The sequence below is a fragment of the Paramisgurnus dabryanus genome, chromosome 18 (assembly GCF_030506205.2).
Source record: "Paramisgurnus dabryanus chromosome 18, PD_genome_1.1, whole genome shotgun sequence".
Lineage (NCBI taxonomy): Eukaryota > Metazoa > Chordata > Actinopteri > Cypriniformes > Cobitidae > Paramisgurnus > Paramisgurnus dabryanus.
The window spans coordinates 23,790,664-23,809,347 of record NC_133354.1 but is presented as its reverse complement, the minus strand read 5'-3'; the positions used below and the strand labels follow the sequence as shown (position 1 = coordinate 23,809,347).

At 37.7% G+C, this 18,684-nt stretch overlaps 1 protein-coding gene across 7 annotated transcripts in view; it reads right to left on the bottom strand.

The window, feature by feature from the left end:
* nsd1b (nuclear receptor binding SET domain protein 1b) overlaps positions 1–18,375 on the bottom strand; it is a 29,289-nt gene extending 10,914 nt beyond the window's left edge. For 2 of the 7 annotated variants that reach the window (XM_065287350.2, XM_065287356.2), the window contains exons 1-17: positions 18,180–18,336; positions 17,979–18,109; positions 15,054–15,661; positions 13,330–13,471; positions 13,027–13,199; positions 11,119–12,928; positions 10,917–11,029; positions 10,551–10,824; positions 10,303–10,409; positions 9,594–9,633; positions 7,528–7,691; positions 7,223–7,345; positions 7,020–7,143; positions 6,726–6,926; positions 6,465–6,644; positions 488–644; positions 191–396 (exon numbers count right to left, since the gene is read on the bottom strand). In XM_065287350.2, the coding sequence (XP_065143422.1) occupies positions 191–396; positions 488–644; positions 6,465–6,644; positions 6,726–6,926; positions 7,020–7,143; positions 7,223–7,345; positions 7,528–7,691; positions 9,594–9,633; positions 10,303–10,409; positions 10,551–10,824; positions 10,917–11,029; positions 11,119–12,928; positions 13,027–13,199; positions 13,330–13,471; positions 15,054–15,413 (4,174 nt within the window). In that variant the 5' untranslated portion in view covers positions 15,414–15,661; positions 17,979–18,109; positions 18,180–18,336. Of the gene's footprint in view, positions 1–190; positions 397–487; positions 645–6,464; positions 6,645–6,725; positions 6,927–7,019; positions 7,144–7,222; positions 7,346–7,527; positions 7,692–9,593; positions 9,634–10,302; positions 10,410–10,550; positions 10,825–10,916; positions 11,030–11,118; positions 12,929–13,026; positions 13,200–13,329; positions 13,472–15,053; positions 15,662–17,978; positions 18,128–18,179 lie in introns of all 7 variants that reach the window. The other 5 variants (XM_065287351.2, XM_065287352.2, XM_065287354.2 and 2 more) reach the window with 5 other exon arrangements.
* Positions 18,376–18,684: the final 309 nt, after the last annotated feature.

Sequence of the window (18,684 nt, the reverse complement as noted above, 5' to 3'; positions counted from 1 at the left end):
AGTATTTAATCAAACATAAAAGTACACCTCTCTTAAATAATTGGCTAAATTGAATCTATTGTTTTTTAAGTATAAATTGTATATAATGAGGATTAATACTTACTTCCCACTTCATATCCTTAAAGTTTAATATTAGCATTAGTTATAGCAATATTTCCTAAGCAAGTACTTACTGTATAATCGGGTTTACCTTTCTTATAGGTAGAATCAACTCCCTTTCCCATTTTCTCTTTACTGTTGGCATCGCCCTCCATATAAGGGAAAACGCGGGCTTGATAGGTCCATAAATAATCATTAGAGCCGAAAAAGAGAACCGGGAATTCTCCCACATCGTGTCTCATGCGCTGGATATTCTCAGGAATGCTTCTGGGATGGCTGACCTCCGCTGGCCACCACCTAACCAAGAGCGAACACAGAACGCTTATAATCGAGAATGATTTCATCGTTAAAAAAAAGTTTAAATAAACGTTTTTTTGTCCGTGCTGACCTGTAGCGGCCCACTTTCACCCATACAATCTCTTTGTAGTGAGGTTTTCTTCCAGCCCGGCAGTCGTTGCAGTACCAGCTGCCCTCTGGCATGTCAATGTTCAGACATTCTCTGTGAAACGCTGCAGGACATGATTCACAACACAGCAGACTTCCTCCTAAGAGACAGATACATAGAAAGTTTTGTAAGAGGATATACACAAGTGCAAAACTTGAACTTTAAAGAGTCAAGGAACGGTTCACAACAAAATGAAAATACTGTTGTCGTTTACCCCTGCCGATCCAAAACACATACAACTCTCTTTAATGGTACAATTTTCAAGCATTGTATTGGTCGGGCTTCCCACACAATAACAATAAATAGGAACTAAGGCTTTAAAGCTTCGGAAAGAACGAAAAAGCCCCATTAAAATGTAATTAAAGAGCACCTATTATGCCCATTTTACCTATATGTAATACAAGTCTCAGAATGTGTCTGTGACATTTCAGCTTAAAATACCCTACAGATCATTTAATATTGCAAGTTTAAAATGCCCATATTTGTGGAAGCAAAAACATTGTCTGTGCCTTTAAATGCAAATGAGCTACAGCTCCTCACTCGCTTACCAATAGAAAGTGAGCGCTTCAGTTAAAATAAAAGATGCGTTCTCTGTGAATACAGTCTGGGACAATAATATCCCACTATTGAGTTATGGATGACAGCGTACAACTCGCTGAGGGAGGAAACTGTGATAGTGTCTGTGCCTGTGGGCGGGGCTTTATCAGTGTGACATCACATTAACAAGAGAATCAGATTGGCATGCCTAATGAGACTGCTTTTATTTAATGGGGATTAAATAAGAGAGACGGTGTGTTTTTTATTGTAGGGTTGTTGTGTTCATACCCTGCCAACACATATTTATGTCCAAACACCTTGTAAACATACCTGTCAACACTCACCTACGCATCCTACTCACACAATAAACACATCATACAATTTTTAACCAATTTTTGACCTCAACCTGACAACCTACAACTCGGTTGAGCTGTTGATATCTGCACACAGCTTCATACCTAAAAGTGTGACGGAAATATTACTATAATCGCGATTTTCTGGACTTGGCAGGTGTCACAGCTTCATTAGGCTATGTAGAGAGATGCATGCAGAGAGACAAATATCTCTCTCCCTCTTTCTCAATTAGTAATTCAAATAAATGTTTTAATTTATTTAAATAAACAGCACCAGAATGTCCTAGCAAAGTTGAAATTGCCCGACTTTTAAGAAACAGCCATTGTGCACAGCCGCTGGATTCTCCCAGGTACAGGAAACTGTCCTCCGTAAAATACGCTGCACACAATCGAATATTTGGGTGGTTCTAAAAGAGTGTCATTAATCAAACCTAACCACAGATTTTTTAATTGTGTACTCTTTTGGAAGGCCAAATAAAGCAATTTTGCTTTCTAAAACACACTGTTAATCTCACTAAAGCGATAAACGAAAGCAATGCCTTCTTTCTTTGCATTCATTAAGCAAAGAACCGTTTTAGGAAGGTCTGGATAAGCAATCTCTTTTAGATTGAATAAATCGCTTGGTTTGAGCCTTGTAGCTTTGCTGATCTTATAAATTCACAAACAGCTACATAACACACACAAAGAAAAAAAAACATAAAATCACATCACATGACCCCTTTAAGATGCTACTCATTATAAAAAGATCTTTACATGCACACCATTTTATTAATTTGACTTATCTTTATTGTTGTTGTATGTGCGTGGGCAAAAGTAGAAATTGTTAAAAATTTCTCCATTTAAAGTTTTTTCTTTTACAATTAATGTTAAATCAACAGGCTGTATCATTGCAAATATTGCAAAAACGCAATAAATACAACCCGAATTCTGGAAAAGTTGGGACGTTTTATAAATTTGAATAAAATGAAAACTAAAGGAATTTCAAATCACATGAGCCAATATTTTATTCATAACATAGCAAATGTTTAAACTGAGTAATTGTTACACTTGTATCCACTTAATTAGCTCATTTAAAATTAAATGCCTGCTACAGGTCTCAAAAAAAGTTGGGACGGGGCATGTTTACCATGGTGTAGCATCTCCTTTTCTTTTCAAAACAGTTTAAAAACGTCCGGCCATTGAGGCTATGAGTTGCTGAAGTTTTGTTGTTGGAATTTGGTCCCATTCTTGCCTTATATAGATTTCCAGCCGCTGAAGAGTTCGTGGTCGTCTTTGACATTTTTCGTTTAATGATACGCCAAATGTTCTCTATAGGTGAAAGATCTGGACTGCAGATCTTCTACGACAAAGCCATGCTGTTGTAATAGCTGCAGTATGTGGTTTTGCATTGTCCTGCTGAAATATACAAGGCCTTCCCTGAAATAGACGTTGTTTTGAGAAAAGCATATGTTGCTCTAAAACCTTTATATACCTTTAAGCATTCACAGAGCCTTCCAAAACATGCAAGCTGCCCATACCGTATGCACTTATGCACCCCCATACCATCAGAGATGCTGGCTTTTGAACTGAACGCTGATAGCATGCTGGAAGGCCTCCCTCCTCTTTAGCCCGGAGGACACGGCGTCCGTGATTTCCAACAAGAATGTCAAATTTGGACTCGTCTGACCATATATTCCACTTTGAAATAGTCAATTTTAAATGAGCCTTGGCCAGCAGGACACGAAGGCGCTTCTGGACCATGTTCACATATGGCTTCCCTTTTGCATTATAGAGCTTTAGTTGGCATCTGCTGATGGTACGGTGGATTGTGTTTATCGACAGTGGTTTCTGGAAGTATTCCTGGGCCCATTTAGTAATGTCATTGATACAATCATGCCGATGAGTGATGCAGTGTCGTCTGAGGGCCCGAAGACCATGGGCATCCAATAAAGGTCTCCGGCCTTGTCCCTTACGCACAGAGGTTTCTCCAGTTTCTCTGAATCTTTTGATGATGTTATGCAATGTAGATGATGAGATTTGCAAAGCCTTTGCAATTTGACATTGAGGAACATTGTTTTTTTTCAATATACAAGTATTCCACAATCTTTTTACACAGTCTTTCACAGATTGGAGAGCCTCTGCCCATCTTTACTTCTGCTTTTCTAATGCCGAGTTCAGACTGCATGATTTTCAAACTAGTCAGGTCACCTGTGGTTTCACACTGCGTGATTATCTGGGGTAGCGTTCAGTCGCTGCTGTTTCAGACTGCATGATGGATTAGCGACAGGGGTTTTCATACTGCATGACTTTTACCGTAAGAAGAATCGCCCATAACTTTGTCCCGGTCCGCAAACTACGTCTCACAATCAAATGCATATGCGAGAAGTGACGCAAATTCAACAACGCGAGGTCGCACGTGCAAGACCGGATTTTTCAAGTGAGACTGGGGTTATTATTAAAAATGATAGCTCGCAAGAAGCTTACCATAAAAATTGCATGTGTGCTCATTTGCAGCAGAAAGAAGAAGAAATAAAGTTTATGAAGGAGGAAGTGTTTGGAGAGACTCCTCCCCGAACTTCCAGCTGCCCTGTTGCTCTCTCATTGGCTGTAGGTCATCGCCGATGTTATTGTCAGTCAAAACACATTTCACACGGCATGATTTTGAATCGGCGACCGGTCCAGATATTTAGCATGCCAAATATATCACGGGTGTCTGCGACTCGTCGGCGATCCTCTCAGAACGCGTTTTTTGATAATTCACACTGTGTGATTGTCACTCGCGTGCACGAGCATCGATTTGCCTCTGATTTCGGGCATTTGTCGGCAATTTCTCAAAACCTGTCGGCGAGCCAAAATCAGAGCTAAAATCGTGCAGTCTGAACTCGCCATAAGACATACGTTTTATAGCTAATCATGTTACAGACTTGATATCAATTAACTAGATGTTCTCCCTGCATAATCTTTTCAAAACTGCTTCAATGCCAACTTTTTTGAGACCTGTAGCAGGCATTACATTTTAAAGGACAAGTTCGGTATTTTAGACTTAAAGCCCTGTTTTCAGATTGTTTATGGTGAAATAGAATGGTTTTGACTGAAATTTCGACATTTGCGGCTGCCCTGAGAATTTTCGGATGTTTGTGTTTCACCTCCCACCTTTACAATGGGTTTAATGGTGCACTGGAACGATCCTTCCTAAAATGCATTAAACTTTCGTTTACAAAGACGTGAAACTCACCGAGTGGTCAGGGGTGTTCACTGGTATGCTCAAACAAAAATCGCTCCAAAAGACGCATTCCAACAGGTTTTATCGTAGTTTTTGCCAACTCCATTGACTTGTATTAGTTGTCCTGTGAGGTACGGTATTACTCCGCGCCGGGAACTTTGTTTCTATTCTTGCAATTGTCAATGGCGGATTAGCGCCACCACCTGGGCTGGAGTGTCTATTATTCAAGCTCTAAGCGGAAGAATGTACGGGTGTGAGGCGTTTGGAAAAATAGGTCCACAAGTTAACAACGAATGCTAAAACACCTGTTGGAAAGCATCTTTTGCAGCGATTTTTGTGTGAGCATATCAGTGAACACCCCTGACCACTCAGTAAGTTTCACGTCTTTGTAAACGAAAGTTTAATGGATTTTAGGAAGGATTGTTCCAGTGCACCATTAAACCCATTGTAAAGGTGTGAGATGAAACACAAACACACTAAAATTCTCAGGGCAGCCGCAAATGTCGAAATTTCAGTCAAAACCATTCTATTTCACAATAAACAATCTGAAAACAGGGCTTTAAGTCTAAAATACCGAACTTGTCCTTTAAATTAGCTAATTAAGTGGATAAAAGTGTAACAATTACTCAGTTTAAACATTTGCTATGTTATTTATGTTCTATTGTGAATAAAATATTGGCTCATGTGATTTGAAATTCCTTTAGTTTTCATTTTATTTAAATTTAAAAAACGTCCCAACTTTTCCGGAATTCGGGTTGTACATTTTGACAAATTTCGGTAAAAAAATGTGTTTTCTATACCAAGAAAGTGACAAGATGAAAACCACTATTATCTATTAAAAACTTTCACATAGCATCTTAAGGCTATAATAATATAAAAATTTCAAATCCATAATTTGATTTTCAAAGATTTCCCCCCAAAATGCTATAAATCTATTGAATCAATATATAAATGTGCATTCATCGTTGCCATGTTATATTCATTTAGTTGACTAGTGGTATCCACTGATTAAAGAAATAAACATTAATGGCATTAATCAGAACACTTACTTTGTAAGAACACTGTCATTGCTGCTGTCATCCTTGGGACGTCAACACTGAACTTTTTTCAGCTATAAAATGTTTTGGTCTTGCTCGTTTTTTGTTGACTTCGAGTAAAATAATGGAAAGTTTTTCATAAGATCCCTGGGGTCAATGTGTTAGCATGACAGAAGCTTGATGCTGTCGCGTGAGAACAAGCAACAGCCGGCATTTTTTCTTCAGCTGAGTGCCTCTCACGTAAATTATTTGATTTTATGGCTTACGTTTCTTTCCCGTCACAGAAAACCACCACATGTTTATTAATGCCATAAAAAGTATTATTTTGTTTTTGTTTGTTGATCTCGAAGTACAAAGTAGATGAGGAAAACTAGGATTCTGTGTGCATTTAAAGCGCCATTGTTGTTTATAATGTGTGGAATGGTGCGCTGTGATTGGTTTAAGCAAATTTATTGCATTCTGCAGAAAAAGAAGAGTGGCGTTTGTCGTGGTTTGAAAAAAAAGGAGAAAAGATGACAGAGTAAAATTAAGAATTTCTTTTTAATACTGACCAGATACCATCTGATTTTAGTGGTAACAAAATGTCATTAAAATGGTAATAAAAAAATGGCATTTATCACGTTTTGGAACCAAACTCTTCATTTATAATTTTCTGCTACTTTACACTTCCTGTCTCTTTTTTATTGTGCTAAAATGAATTCTATAAAGCTACTAAATATTAATTTACTATAAGCACACAGTAGCGTAAACGGGTGCAAATGATTCTAGCTGGGGAATGGTTAGATTCAAACCTTCAGAGCAGACGAAACACCAGCTGACATTGACGTGCTCGTGGTTGCGGCAGCCCTTGCGTGGTGTAAAATGATTTGGACACACAATGCAGCTGTCGGTCAGCGTGACACTTCCTGCAGGTATACAGTGATCATCTGCGTGATACGCCACAGGACACCTGATGCAGCAGATCAGCTGACCTGGTGTACAAAATCAGTTTCATTATAAACGCACCAAAAGCTGCTATGAAACACATGTGACCCTGTGTAAGTGCGACCAACCTTTAGATATTGATGGATTGGTAGGGTTGGTGATAAAACACGCCAGACACACGTGGAGAGGGCAGCGAAAGGTCAGGTTCAGAGGCACAGTAGGGGCGTAGCTGGCCACACACTCCCCATGGTAGAATTTACCACATTCAGGGATCATGCAACGCCTCACATCCTCACTTAAACTCTTACAAGCAAAGCACGAGTGGATGCCTATTAAAAACAATTGTGGATATGGTGTCAACATATACAGTAAAAATACAGTAAAGCATTGATTTAATACGGAAGAAAGAATTGTGTACCTACCAGATGTGCACTCCTGACATAAAAAACTGTCTAGTGGAGCATCGCTCACACCAGTGCATTCTGGGTGAAATGCCCTACAGCACTGGCCCTCACACAAGAGCAAATCTCCATGTTTTTCACACACCTTCAAAAACATACCAAATGATCATTTAAGTCACTTTGTATGAGTAGTATTAATGCTTGTTACCCAAGAAAACACCCACCTGACACACATTTTCCTTGTGAAAGGTGCCGCCATCTTTCTCTAAAGATAGACTCTTATTGGTTGAGAGCTCTTCTGATTGTGAATGGTCTTCTCTACACAAACCATAACTAGGTACAGACATCTGAATGGCACATCATATATAAAGATTAGCTTTTAATTAACTATTTATAAAAATTAAACATCAAAGTTTGTTCAGTCAACTTTATCTGATAAACAACAATATTTACATTTCTATTGGTTTATGTTCGTATATCTATGACAGTGAATGGAGCTCAAATGCACTTTAAGGATGATTTAACTGACCTGTGAGTCTGAATGACTCTCAACTGATTCTGGGTCAGCTGCTTGAGGCACTGCAGATGAAGTGACTGTCTTTATCTCAGTGCTCTTTGGAATAGAGGCAGTTGGCGTGTCGATGGACTCGGAAGACGGCTTGTTCATATGTTTGAATGATTGTTGTCCCACTCCTTTATTGACACATATAAACATCATGTTAAATGATAAAACACAGGTCATTCATTTTTTATTCCATTGCTTCCCTCCCGATTCCATATAAATTCCAGGTATAAAGGTTAATTATATATGATCATTCTGAATTAACTAAAGTATGTTATTTAGGTTAGGACCAGATCTGTCTGAGACATTTTTGAAAATCTGGAATCTGAGGGTGCAAAAATTTTTTTTTTGAGAAAATCACCTTTGAAGTTGTTAGATGATGTCCTTAGCAACTGCATTCATTCACAAAAATAAAAGTTTTGATATATGGTAGAAATTTTGAAAATATCTTCATGAAACATGATCTTTACTTAATATCCTATGGATTTTTGACATAAAAGAAAAATGTACAGGTGCTGGTCATATAATTAGAATATCATCACAAACTGACAGCTAAGGAAAATCCCAAATTCAGTATCTCAGAAAATTAGAATATTGTGAAAAGGTTCAATTTTTAATTTTTAATTCAAAACATTTTCAAAGGCCTTTAAATGGTCTCTCAGTCTAGTTCTGTAGGCTAAACAAACATGGGGAAGACTTGACAGTTGTCTAAAAGACGACCTTTGACACCTTGCACAAGACACAAAAGGTCATTGCAAAAGAGGCTGGCTGTTCACAGAGCTCTTTGTCCAAGCACATTAACAGAGAGGCGAAGGGAAGGAAAAGATGTGGTTGAAAAAAGTGTACAAGCAATAGGAATAACTGCACCCTGGAGAGGATTGTCAAACAAAACCCATTCAAAAATGTGGGGGAGATTCAGAAAAGAGTGAACTGCAGCTGGAGTCAGTGCTTCAAAAACCACTACGCACAGACGTATGCAAGACCTGAGTTTCAGCTGTCGCATTCCTTGTGTCCAACCACTCTTGAACAACAAGACTGGACTGCTGCTGAGTGGTCCAAAGTTATGTTCTCTGATGAAAGTAAATTTTGCATTTCCTTTAGAAATTAGGGTCCCATATTCTGGAGGAAGAGAGGAGAGGCACACAATCCACATTGCTTGAGGTCCAGTGTAAAGTTTCCACAGTCAGTGATGGTTTGGGGTGCCTTGTCATCTGCTGGTGTTGCTCCACTGTGTTTTCTGAGGTCCAAGGTCAATGCAACCGTATACCAGGAAGTTTTAGAGCACTTCATGCTTCCTGCTGCTGACCAACTTTATGGAGATGCAGATTTCATTTTCCAACAGGACTTGGCACCTGCACACAGTGCCAAATATACCAGTACCTGGTTTAAGGATCATGGTATCCCTGTTCTTGATTTGCCAGCAAACTCACCTGACCTTAACCCTATAGAAAATGTATGGGGTATTGTGAAGAGGAAGATGTGATATGCCAGACCCAACAATGCAGAAGAGCTGAAGGCCACTATCAGACCAAACTGGGCTCTCATAACACCAGAGCAGTGCCACAGACTGATCAACTCCATGCCACGCCACATTGCTGCAGTAATTCAGGCAAAATGAGCCCCAACTAAGTATTAAGTGCTATACATGCTAATACTTTTCAAGTTCATACTTTTCAGTTGGCCAAGATTTCTAAAAATCCTTTAATTGTATTGGTCTTAAGTAATATTCAAATTTTCTGATAAACAGATTTTGGGATTTTCCTTAGTTGTCAGTTAAAATCATCAAAATGAATAGAAATAAACATATGAAATATATCAATTTGTGTATAATGAATGAATATAATTTACAAGTTTCACTTTCTGAATGGAATTAGTGAAATAAATAAACTTTTTGATGATATTCTAATTATAAGATCAGCACCTCATTTTGACCCATACAATGTATTTTTAGCTTTTGCAACAAATATACCCGTGTGACTTAAGACTACTTGGTTTTGTGGTCCAGGGTAACAAATAATGAAGGTTGGACAAACCTGAGTTAGCAGCATGTCCAGATGTCTTCTGTGACTTTACCTGTGAATGATAATGATTTAGGTCCATTCTTGATTCTTCAACAGTACACAGCTTAAATGCAGTTTCAACGCAGCTTCAAAGAGCTCTAAACGATCCCAAACGAGGCTTAAGGGTCTTATCTAACAAAACGATTGTCATGTTTGCCAAGAAAAATAAAAAATATGTACTTTTAAACCACAACTTCTCGTCTTGCACTAGCCGTGTGATGCGCCAGCATGACCTTACGTATTGTGTAATAACGTCGAAAGGTCACGCATGACATATGCAAAACTACCGCCCCAGTGTTTACAAGTGCAGAGAAAGAGGACCATTTCAAAGTTGTTGTATGTGAAGTAATACTAATTAATGTCTTTGTGCCAGTTTATTGTTTAAAAAGGTCCACAAGTGTGCGTTTCACATAGTAACATGTGACCTTTCTACGTCACTACACATTACTTAAGGTCGCGCACGTCACACGGCTGATGCAAGACGTTTAAAGTGCATTTTTTATTTTTTTATCATTTTGGTAGATAAGTTATTTCTTTAAGACACAGTCTTAACTTCACGGCTATGTAACGGGCCAACAAGAAAAACTGCACTGAACAAGCTGAACATAAAGTTGGTAACTCAAGTTTTTTTGTCCATAATTGAATGTGTAAAATTAAGTGAACCAAATAGTTAAACAAATACCTTTCGTTTAGGCGTGAGAATTGGTTCAGCTTCAATGGAACTTTCTAGAATCTTTTTGGTGGGCTTCCTCTGTCTCTTTGTGCTTAGACACACACCATCACCTACTGCTAAATTATAAAAATTAATTCAACAATTTTATATATATGACTTTAACGACTGCACTTTTGTAACAAAAACAAATGTGATCACGTTTTGCCTACACTGAACAGAGAAAAATGCAATGACAACTGTCAGAAACATCTACTCACCAATGGCTAAACCATTTTGGCACTGAAGCTGTTCCTTATGATAAATATCAGCACATGGAGATGGTTCTGTACTATCTGGAGGTGGAGTTAGCGTATCGATAGACAAAACCTGACCCTCCTCATGTAAAGCGTCTTTGACTGCTGTTAGGGGTTTGGACGTTTCTTCTGGAGGAGGAGTCTGTACTTCTGGCAGGGATCTTGACAAATCTTGCTCTGTTACTTGAGGTTCCTGTATATTTCCGGCAGGTGGAACACTGCAGTTGTGTTTTTCAACCTATGACATATAAGAAAACATTAACAACAACCTTGAACTGGGGAAATTAGCATAGCACAAACTTAGCATTAGCATAGCAGAAAATGAGCTACCTTTGTAAACGACTCGGATTTCTTTTTTGCTCTCTTCTTAGTGGAAAACAACTGATCGTATTCCTCTGTCCACTCGATGAGTCTTTTGCTAGGTTTTCTTATACGTTTGCATTCTGTAGAAAAACACTTTATATTTTTAGTCCACTTAAAAGAAGTTTAAATGCCTGCCTGTCATTTATAAACATTTCCCATTGATTAATACCTGTGGGAACGTCATTTATTTGACAGTTGCCTTGAGTAGTTTCTGATGAGTTTGTGTTACGTTCCTCCCCGGACTTGTTTGTGCCACCCATCAAGACGTCACAGTTTTCTGAAGACTGTTTAGTCTCTTGATGACAATTACTTTTGTGTAGATGCAATTCTTTTTCATTGAGTTGTTCAAACTTCTGCCAACGTTTTTTGGGGACGCTGACTGAAAACTTGTTCTCTGGTTCAGATGAGTGAAGTTGGTGCTCGGGTATCCCTCTCTCGAATGAATCTTGGGCTATCGCAGTGATCTCACAGGATGCCCTGCCGAAACAATTAGTTTTAAGTTCCAGTGCTTGAACTTTTTTGTTAGGTCTCTGAGCACTTCTAAAGAGCTGATTTTCAGGGACAATACTGCTGTTGCTTGTTTCACCTTTACTTTTCCCAGATTTTCCCTTGCTTTTCTTCTGTTTTACAGCCCCTTTGTTCTGTTGACATTGTGAAACTACCATGTTTGTTTTGGCCCCTTCATCCTTTATTTCATTTTTGGGTATCACTGATGGCTCTTCTTTAATGAGATGGTTCATGGGTAAGGGTTCCATTACCAGCGGGGTTCCATTTTGTTCTCTCCTATCATGCGTATCCTTCAGCAGCATTAAATATGTGCTAAACTTATAGTTTACATCAGGCCGAAACAATGGACGTTTGCCATTTTGATCTTTATCAAGTGATTTAAATGTTATTTCTTTCATGTTCTCAAGATCTTCCAAGTTTAAGCACAAAGAAGAAGACGGAGAACTAGAAGATACATCATAAGCATCATTCTCTTGCTTGCTGCACTTGAACGAGTGAGATATCAAAGAGACTTCCTCCACAGATTTAACTAAATGTTTATCATCTGAGGATGTCTGAGGATGCGCATCCTTTTTGAGACAACAGCTTGTTGTAGTTGCCATCTTCTGTAAAGTAACACTGTCCCCTATACCTGTTTCATCCGTTACCTTACAATCAGACAAATTATCTCCTTCGACACTTGAAGTCGACTCTTGACCCTCCGTCGTCTTGTGCTCTGCCTCCTCCATCGCCTTTAGTGCTCTAGTCATAAGACGACTGCTTGCAGGAAGGCACTTCACTCTCCTATCAAGAGCCTTTTTGGCTTCTACAGACAAATTTTCGAGTCCTGTGACTTGACTGTCCTTGGGTTTCACGCTGGCTGAATCTGGCATCTTAATTTTGCAAGACACCTTTCCAAAAGACCAATTAACAGATTTAATTCCCGCACGACTGAGTCCATTGACTTGACCCTTTCCTGCTTTGCTAAACCACAGGCCACCCTGGTTCTTGACGTTCTTCTTTGATTCCACATCATTTGTACCTGCATTCAAGCTTGCATGTCTATTATCAACACATTGGTTTGATGTTTGTTCTGTGCTTTTGGGACACCTGCGGATCTGAGGAACCGAATCAATGTCGGAGTAGGGACTGTCCAAAGCTGCCACAACCTTATCATTCTTACAAGTGTATTCATTCACTTTACCTATGGGTTTTGATACAGACTTCTTTTGTTTTTTGGTGCTTTTAGACTTCTGTTGACGTGGTAATGAGTTCAGGTGGGATTTTTGCGAAACATTGCCATTGGTCACAAGGTAACTGTTGGAGATTTCCACCGAAGATGCTTTGTTATCATCTCTGTCCACCGTGGTTCCATCAGTGATGTTTTTGGTGATGACTTCTGAGCAGGGAGTGCTCACCCTTGGTTTCTCCAAGAGAAGTGCTTCTGCTTCAGCCACACTAGCTTGCCAAGACTTTAGAAAACGCTTGGGTATCTGCGAAGTAACCAGAGGGAAACAATTAAGAATTTTAAGAAGATGCATGTAGCACTATATCCATTTAACTGATGCTAAACGGATGCTTCAGAAATTACAGAGTATCTGCGGTTCTCATCTTTCTGTCGTCCACTTCCTCTGACAAAAGGGAGATTGTTAAACTGATATCCACCCACAAATATATGAGTAGATCGCTCTGCAACCCATGCCTGTTCCTCAGGTTCCCCAAATGTCTTGAGGAAATACTGACGACTGGCCCTATCTGGTGGCTCTGAAATACAATCACCAATCATATTTTTTTTTAATCATCATGTGAATTAAAGAAGCCATCTAAAAAAGTTGATTCTTGTTTGTGAATTTAATAGATATAGGGAGGATTTATTCTGTGGTCATGTATTTACCTTTAATTCTGTGGTAAACTCCCTCAGCTGGGTCGACAGACACCTGACATGGCCACCATGGTCTACGGTTGAATTTTGCCCATATAACTTCACCCTCCAAATATTTTACTGGTGGTGGAGCTTTTGTTCTCTGTTTTTTTGTCTGTTCAGAAAGAAAATTAAAATTTATTCAAATCAGCGGTCACAAATGTAATTTAAAATATGTTATTTAAAAATCATCTAATTCATTTGCCAGCGGTAACACTTATGCAAAATATGTTTACTTGTGTTATCCATTAATTGTGATTGATTATGGCACCAGCTAGGTAAAGGGAAAAACTGGCTCATGTAAAATGTGCATGGATGTTAAGATTTTCATTTAAATATTTTTAAATCTCTTCACTATTAATTTTTCAATAGATAATGCTAAAATACTTAATGCTTTACTTGATGAAAATAGAGTTAGACTGCAAAAAATTACTTTCATACCTAGTATTTTTTGTCTGGTGTTTAGTACAAATATCTAAAAAAGATGCATTTTCTTACACTGCAAAAAATTATTTTCAAGAAAAAAAATCTTAGTATTTTTGTCTTGTTTTCAGTAAAAAATATATATATTTTTTAATTAAGATGCTTTTTCTTGATGAGCAAAACGACCCAAGAAAATAAGTCTAGTTTTTAGACCCAATCAAATTTAAGTGATTTTGTGCATAAAACAAGCTAAAAAATCTGACAGTGGGGTAAGCAATAAATCTTGAACATTTTTCTTAAACACTAAATTCAAGAAAAAATCAGATTTTTTTGCTTGTTTTGTGCACAAAATCACTTAAATTTGATATTTTTGGTCTAAAAACTAGACTTATTTTCTTGGGTCGTGTTGCTCATCAAGAAAAAGAATCTTAATTTAAGAATTTTTAGATATTTTTACAGAAAACAAGACAAAAATACTAAGAATTTTTTTCTTGAAAATCATTTTTTGCAGTGTAATGAACAAAATGACATAAGAAAATAAATCTAGTTTTTAGACCAAAAATATAAAATGTAATTTAATTTGTGCAAAAAACATCTGCCAATGTGGTAAGAAAAATTTTCTTGAACTTTTGATTTAAGTATTTAAGAAAAAAGTAAACTTATTTTCAGGCAGATTTATTGCTTGTTTAACTTAAATATGATAATGACTTATTTTCTTAGGCCATTTTAAACATGAAGAAAACCCATCTTGATTACATCTTAAGTCATTTTTTGCAGTGTACTACTGTTTTAGCAAAAAAAAAAAAAAACACCATGCTGTGCCCATCTAGCCTCTAAAATAAAAATACCAGTTTCAAACTGAAATAAAATACATTTTTCCTTGTGGTTAAGCCAATAAGAGCATCTCTCCATCACTTTAGAGATAAAATGCCTGTGAGCTGCAGATGCTACTGAGGTAAATAAAGTTGACCTCCACATTTATGAATGTATCACATTGAACAACAAATTTGCCACATCAAAAGATTATTTGTGCCGCATCAAAAGCTTTCAATAAAATAAATAAAATTTTAATTCCACTGCTATCTGACATCAAACTTCACCTTTTACTATTCAATGAAATTTTACTGTTTCAAATCATGCCCTCTCAATTCTAAACAAAAGTATAACCCTGTTTATAACTAATGTATTAGCCAATATTATATATAAACATATTGTTATTTAACAAAGCTGGCACTTTAGATACATACTGGTGGAGAGACAAAACCAGAACTTGCCATTATAATCCCAGTAGGGCTAACAAGCGAGGAAAGCCTTTTAGGCATGTCTTCACAGTTGACCTCTTGCTCCAGGGTTGCACGAGACTTTGAAATTATACTTCTAGTTGGACAAGGCTTGATATCTAATTTTGTCTTTAAATCTGTATATGTGAGGTCTTCCTTTCCGCCCAAGGCTCTTTCCAACTGAGCCACCGACTCCATGTCCATAACATCCTCCTCTTCCTCATCTTCAAACAAAATTGACTCAAAGTGCAATCCATTTGCAAAGGGACTGGAGGAATCCAGACTAAAATCTGGACTGGGTGGAGATGTGCAGCTGTCAATGTCAGCTCTGCCATCAGTCAAAGTGGCATCCATTTTGTAATGGCACTGTGAGCCGGACGCGTCAACTAACTCAACCTGTACATCACTTCGTAAGCACTTTGGCCTCTTAAGGGACTATAACAGGTTACGCTACCACACTCAGTGCAGGACAGAGTTGAAGCCAGATGTCTTTCCGACGAGAAGGTATTTTCAAGTGCATCAGGCACCTGTGTACAGGTGCCAATATCCACAGCATCCCTAAGAGTCAACTTGTGTGGCTAAATCAAACTGTTTTCCATTATCTGAAAAACATACACTCAATTGTAAGTTAAAACAAATTGAATTACTGTATAGCTTCTATAAGCACTCCCAATAACTGAAGTTAAAACAGGTAGGTTAAGTGAACCCTGTGTACTTAAAGGGCTCTCCTGATTTGGCCAAGTGGTTGATGTCCTCAGGGCAACATTATGTTGACCCTGGGACAACATTTCAATCAACCAATCAGATTTCAGAAATAAGTTTACAGTTTGTTTTAAGTGTAAGCTTACAACCAGGATTAGCTGTTTCTAGACCATTGTTTTTCACTTATCATGTCCCTCTGATTTTAGGGTTTGGTTATGGTTAGGGTTTGGGGTGGGTTTAGGTTTTATTTAGAAAAATGTTGTCCTTGAATCAACACAATATGTTACCCTGAGGACATCAACCACTTGGCAAAATCAGTTTGAGCGTACTTAAAGAGCCTCTGAATGTTTTGAAATGCGCAGCTTTGTTTGGTGTGTTGACAGTTTCCACTGAACCAGGGACCGGATTCACAAAAATGTTCTTACAGTCACAAAGAAACAGAAGTAGCAATTGTCGTGACGTATATCCGAATGAAACGGCAAAGAAAGGTAGGGCTGGACTTGAATTTATCCATTGAGAAATTGAGAAGTTGGGTCATTTTGTTATTTGGTGATCGCTGCAATATTTTCCCGGGCACTGCACTCCCACCATTCCTCGTGACCAAAGGTAAAGAGAGATCATTTGCTTTTTTGATTAAAGATAATGAGGGCACATGAATAAAAAAAAATAATGAAGCTCACATATAAGTAATTTGGAAAAAACACCACAATATTTTTAATTATAATATTTTTAATTTTAATTTCATTGTAACTTTAAGAAAAAAATAAGAACTTTCTAGAGATAAATAATAAGATAAATAATTTAAGATAAATAATAAGACGTTCGTAAGAATTTTCCTAAGTGCAATTCTCACTAATTTCATAAGTTTTCAAATATTTAATGAAGTTTATTTAACTAAGTTTCGGGAGGAGCATTGTCATGTGATCCAACCAATCAGCGCGAAAAGATGCTTTAAATAGCCGTCCCTCACCTTTGTCCCGTGACAGTTTTTTGCAGCATCCCTCCTCCACCCCATTACCTTACTCTCAGCTAGTTTCATCTATCCCAGTTAAAAAGGGGGAATACTCTGGGTTTGGGCAAAAATTCCGAGCTCAGAGCCCTCCGATTGGACAGCATCCAAATATGCTTTATCACATTCCCTATCGATTACATGTTAATGTGAACTTAAAATCTTATTGATTACACTTAATCATAATTACATCAATATGAACTGTCAAAATAGTTTTCTGACACAATACGTAAAATCAACCAAAAAAATTTACTTATAAAACTAAAACATTGTACCTTTCGAGAAATATGAAAACTATGAGGTTATCCTAACTGTGACTTTACTTACAACCAATTTTTGTAATTTTGAATTCTACTTAAGTTTATTCTTAAGAACAATCTTTTAAAAAAATAAGAAATTTCTTAGGAAAGTTTTTATAAGAATACAAAATATTCTTAACTTTATCCTCAAATTTAAATTTAAGAAAAAAAGAGGCACTTAAAAAGATTGCGTCTTAAAAATATTTATGAATCCGGCCCTTGGTTACAACCAGTTAGGGCGGGGAATTTTGAGTGGCCACTCCCCATCTTAAATTAACCAATAGCATCTAGTTTACCCCAGAGTCTGGAATCTGATGAAAAGTTGAAGTGCAGAATGATGTCATATAAAAATCGCTGATCTGTGAGTTTTGAATGCTTTTATCTTCTAAATGCGAATTTTTTTTAATTGATTTAGAGCACAGTTATATCCTTATATAAATATCCTTAAGGCTAATATAATCTTACAAAAAACTTCAATTTTGATTACACATGGACTTTAACTAGCCCCGTGTATAATTTGTAAAGGTGGCTTTGCTAGTCGTCCTCTACCGGTACTACACTACTAGGAGAGGCAGTATCGTAGTATGGCAATGTGAACATACATGACGCGGCAGTGATAACAGGCGCACATATATGACACAGACCGCAAAGTGAACTCTGCCTAACTGATTTCACATGAATAACGTTACTGCATGATGTGATGCAAAAATGACAATGCCACTGATGTGCTCTTTGTGCCATAAAAAAAGCACGCGTGCATTTATTACAATCCGTAATTTTAAATAAGATATCTCTCACGGATAAACATCAGCACAAGTTCACAGAGTTACACCGGCCCACTGTTTAACACTTCGTTATTTTAAAACACACTAAATACTTAAGTTTAAGGAAACACCGATGAATTCTTACCATTTACATGTTGCCAAGTGTCATTCATATTAAAAACTCCCCTTTCGTCCGCGCGAAATGACCTCTTTTCCACATTTGTGAAATTGGATGAAGAAAATCCCAGCCGCAGCTGCAGCAGTAGGCCAGAGAACCTGAGAAACACATTCATGCTATCACCACAAATATAAAAACAGATGAAACACACGCATTAATAACACTCACACAGAAAGAGCAAAGCCATCCAGTGCGCGATGTGTCAATGACAACACACCTCTGCTTTACGAAACGCACGTTGTACTTTTCATTTTCAATGATTATTGTTTCCTTGCTGTCGACCTGGTTCTGTTTCAAGCCCGTGACTGTATGTGTCTATGTATGAACAGCAGCCAATCGGCACGGCAACCCAACCCCCTGTGAGAGGAGCTCCCTTCAACTCCGGTGCTTCACTTTATCCCCCCCAAAAAACAATTACGCTTTTTATTGAAACGCTTAATTACTAAAAAAGCGCGTTATGACATTCATATTTATATATCACACTCATTTGCTGCATCGGGCACACTTGCAACGACCTGACATACCCCTAAGTCATTTCTACATCTGTATATTTAACCCATTAACAGTTATGAAATACACCCAGACATATAACACAAACAAGGAACCGTGCGGTTTGGTATTGAAAACACGCGTTTAAAATTCAAGTTCAACGATCTGGTCATTCAAGATGGAG